General features: G+C 39.4%; 1 protein-coding gene across 1 annotated transcript in view; it reads right to left on the minus strand. All coding sequences in view use genetic code 11, as the record gives it.

The window, feature by feature from the left end:
* Nucleotides 1-1,511: 1,511 nt before the first annotated feature.
* The window catches only part of EGR_09956 (hypothetical protein), a gene marked incomplete at both ends in the record, with an annotated part of 8,127 nt that continues 6,008 nt past the window's right edge, over nt 1,512-3,630 (minus strand). The window contains 2 exons of the mRNA XM_024499205.1: nt 1,512-1,604; nt 2,663-2,951. Of these exons, the coding sequence (XP_024346389.1) occupies nt 1,512-1,604; nt 2,663-2,951 (382 nt within the window). The remainder of the gene's footprint in view (nt 1,605-2,662; nt 2,952-3,630) is intronic.

Below are 3,630 nucleotides of genomic sequence, written 5' to 3' on the forward strand. Positions count from 1 at the left end.
GCAGCTGACTTTGGCTCCACAGATAAAGTATTTCATTCCCTACTTCGACCCATATCACCCCCCTAATTCAACATTTCATTAGACGAAAAGTCAAATCTCGATTGCATTTGGACAGTGTGAATGGACTGTGTGGATGGGAATTGATGATAACTGTCTACAGCGTGTGATACACATGGACCACAGTAAAGTGGAATTTAATGCCCAGAACCCATTAATTTTTAATTTCGGGCTTATGAAACTTCATTCCAGATACTTAGTTGCCATATCCAATCAAATTATGGTTATGTAGGCAAATTTGGACATATTTTAGACCTGTTTTTTTGCGTAATTTTACTTTTTCAGTAGGTAAATCCAGAGTGCTTTAGGAGTGAAAGTAATTCAGTAGAAACCACTTTATATTTGAGTGTATTTTGGCATTACTAGTTAGCACTATGTTAGAGAGAAATATGCCTCTTCCACATTTTGATGCCGTTCTTAGTCCGTAGAAGCATGCGGAATCCCATAGGCTAATACAAAGGGAATTGTTATGTGTCAGCTCAGCGGAAAATAACTTAAATTGTAAAAATTAGATTTACAGATGCACAAGTTAGTGCTTGGGCTGGTACAGTGTCTACGTATACCGAAGAAGGGAGTGCAAACAATAATATCCCCGTTTTCAAAAGATACATCTATCTCCTGACAGGAAAATATTCACTTGCATTTAATTTACATAACATCCAAGCATCATTAGAATTATCAAAGCTGCTCATAAGTAGTCAGCAAACGAAAGTTTAAGCAGCAAGAAGGTTTCATAGGCAGAAACCTATAGCATTGACATGTCTCGGTGATGTCAAGTCTGAGTTGGTACATTGGTGATTAAAGTAAGTAATGCGTGTTTAACTAAGCGTTCATCCTGGCAGAGCGTATATAAATTTCGTCTAGAAAGCTTGAGGAAACGCAAAAGATTCCTGACCTTCGTTTTCTTTCTATATTCTTCACAAAGTTAGCTCCATTCGGTGTTTATTTGCAACATATCGCACCATGGAGTTGTATCTTGTCCGGCAATCATCATTAGAAATGAGTTACTTGACATTCCTGGTTAAAGCCATTCCCATCGCACCAAAGAAGGGCTGAATGCGATCAAAGTAGAGGGAGAGCAGAGCTTTGACCTGATTCTGCTCTTCTCGCACTTTAATACAGTTCAAAAACACCAAAACAGTCAAACTCAATTATTTAGTAATAAATATTCCATAGACATGTCAACTGTTTATAAAATTGTGGCATTTTCAATGCTTTAAGGGCTAAATTATGGAATTTATATTTTAGATGTGGTCAAGGGTCCTTAAGACACGTCCGACAGAATGATCATTTACCTTATCTAACTCAAATGTGTACACTCATTGCAGTCGTTTTGTAGTCAATTGTAATGTTAATCACAATGATCTGTCTGCCCATGTTAGGTATAAGTTTTGGATGTCGGGTCTCCGTTGTACCACCGTTGACGACTTTACTGACTGCGTCTTCCCCATTCCTCATTCCTCCATTGCTATGAATGATAATCTGCGATGAGCCACATTTGTAAATACTACAATTAAACACTGTTTTTTATTTACTCCATCTCTGAACTGGCATAATTTTAACGGGAACAAATGACTGAAATGGAGTGCTGTTAAAACTTATTAACGCAAATTTGCTCAATACACGCTATCTAATGATTGGGTCTCAAAAATCGTAGCAAAATGTCGTTGAGAATGCAGTGTGTGTGTGTGTGCCAAAATAGAGTAGTCTAGACTCATCTGATTTAGATCAATCATAAATGGACTTGCTAAATTATATACTACTGAATGTTATTGAGTAAAATTTGTGTGTAGAGTGAAATCTAACCAGCCGATGCCTGCACGTGGATGCAGATCTAACTAATACTTCTACCATTTTCACAGAGTGATGCAAACGATTACAGGCACCATTTTGACGATTTTGGCATCGTTTTTCTACACAAATGAAAGGTCGATTGCAATCAGATGGTAAAACGCATCGTTTTTAACGTTTTTAACATAACATAACATAACAGGCTAAAGCTTGAGTGCACCGTCACAATTACAGCGCCTTCCTTCTCTTCGGCATTCATTATGAGCGCCACTAGCATCTCTACTTGGCATTGGTTTGATTACTGTATTAGTGACTGCTAAAAGACCCTGTTTCACGTGCGTAATGTAATGCCCAATCTAGCCGATGCTTCATCAGCACGGGTCCAAATGGCATTTTTGGTAAAATAATGACCAAACCTGAATGCTGCACTACACTGCTGTATTTTCCAGTCCTATATCGAACAATTCCCTTAGCCGCCTCTTCGGTAGTAACCTCCCCAACCGGTTTACATGGGCACATTCCACCAGCCCAAACACCACACTACCCCTCGGTAAGCAGAGCCTTTGCAAGCTGTAGACCTGCACATACACAGCTATTCACCATGTATTCGCTGGCAAGGTTCCTAATGTGTATACTGATCCCTCTTATTGGTAAGCAGGCGAAATTGTTAAGTGACCACGGGTCAGCTCTACTCTCCTTATCCATTTTCTCTGCAGATTTCAAATTGAGAAGAGGTATATTTTTGTGCAGCACTTTGCTAGCTAGTAGTTCCAGAGGACACTCTGGTTAGAAACACTTTAGAACGAGTCCTTACTATAGCAAAAGCATGCCGCCTGTACAGGTGAATGCGAAGGGAGAAAAAATAACTAACAGTTTGAATCAACTGCATTACTATAGCAATTCTAAGACGGTAAACAGTGGCTAGGTAAGACTTGAAGAAACGCAACCAAAAATGACTCTGAAAAAAACCTACGTGATTATTAACAGTTATATTTCGAGCACGTATTTGGAAGTAAAGTAACAAGGAAGGAAAAGGAAAACAGTTTGCAGATGTAGGCAGTGATAATGAAGTGTTGATTGCAAGGTTGTTGAGTGTCAAATACCTACCTTCTTAAACTCTATCAAACGAAATCCATCTCACCTCCGTCATAAAGGTACAACAACGGTGCCATTACAGTTATACTGACGGAAAACGATGGGTTTCATGTCTAGTGATTGACGTTGGGCATAGTGCCTCACCAGAACACTCGTAGAGATCGAACAGCAGTCAGTCGAACACCAGATTGGAATGATTGCAAAGGTGTTGAAATCCGAAATCAAGACGGTGATATCACAGCTAGCAGATAGATGTCATTTCGAAACAGTACCTTCTAATTGGTAAGTACAACCTCCTGTAGAGTGCACTTCAAAGGAGTTCGTGGCCAAATCACACCTCATCTCAGAGGTGGCTGTGGTGAAGAAAATTCCCCTGGCGACGTCCACTTTGAGAAGATGTTTGCATTCAAGTTCGGTTTTACCTGCCACAAAAATACTGCCTGTTTTGGCTTCTGCTAAATATAATGCGGCAATAGAGATGAATAAATCCGTTTAATTTGCCAATATAGTTTAAAAGGAGCGAATTGAGATTGTTTATTAGCTGGCACTAGTACACACCGCTCGTTCAGATCCTTTAACAACCACTTGAATTTCTGATGTTCACTCGTATTAAAAAAATGACGTTTCACCTAACAAAGGGCTGTTGCATTGTTAAAAGTGGGAGTAATGCCCTTAACTTGGGCAAAA

Source organism: Echinococcus granulosus (assembly GCF_000524195.1).
Source record: "Echinococcus granulosus chromosome Unknown EG_S00178, whole genome shotgun sequence".
In the NCBI taxonomy this organism is placed as follows: Eukaryota; Metazoa; Platyhelminthes; class Cestoda; order Cyclophyllidea; family Taeniidae; genus Echinococcus; species Echinococcus granulosus.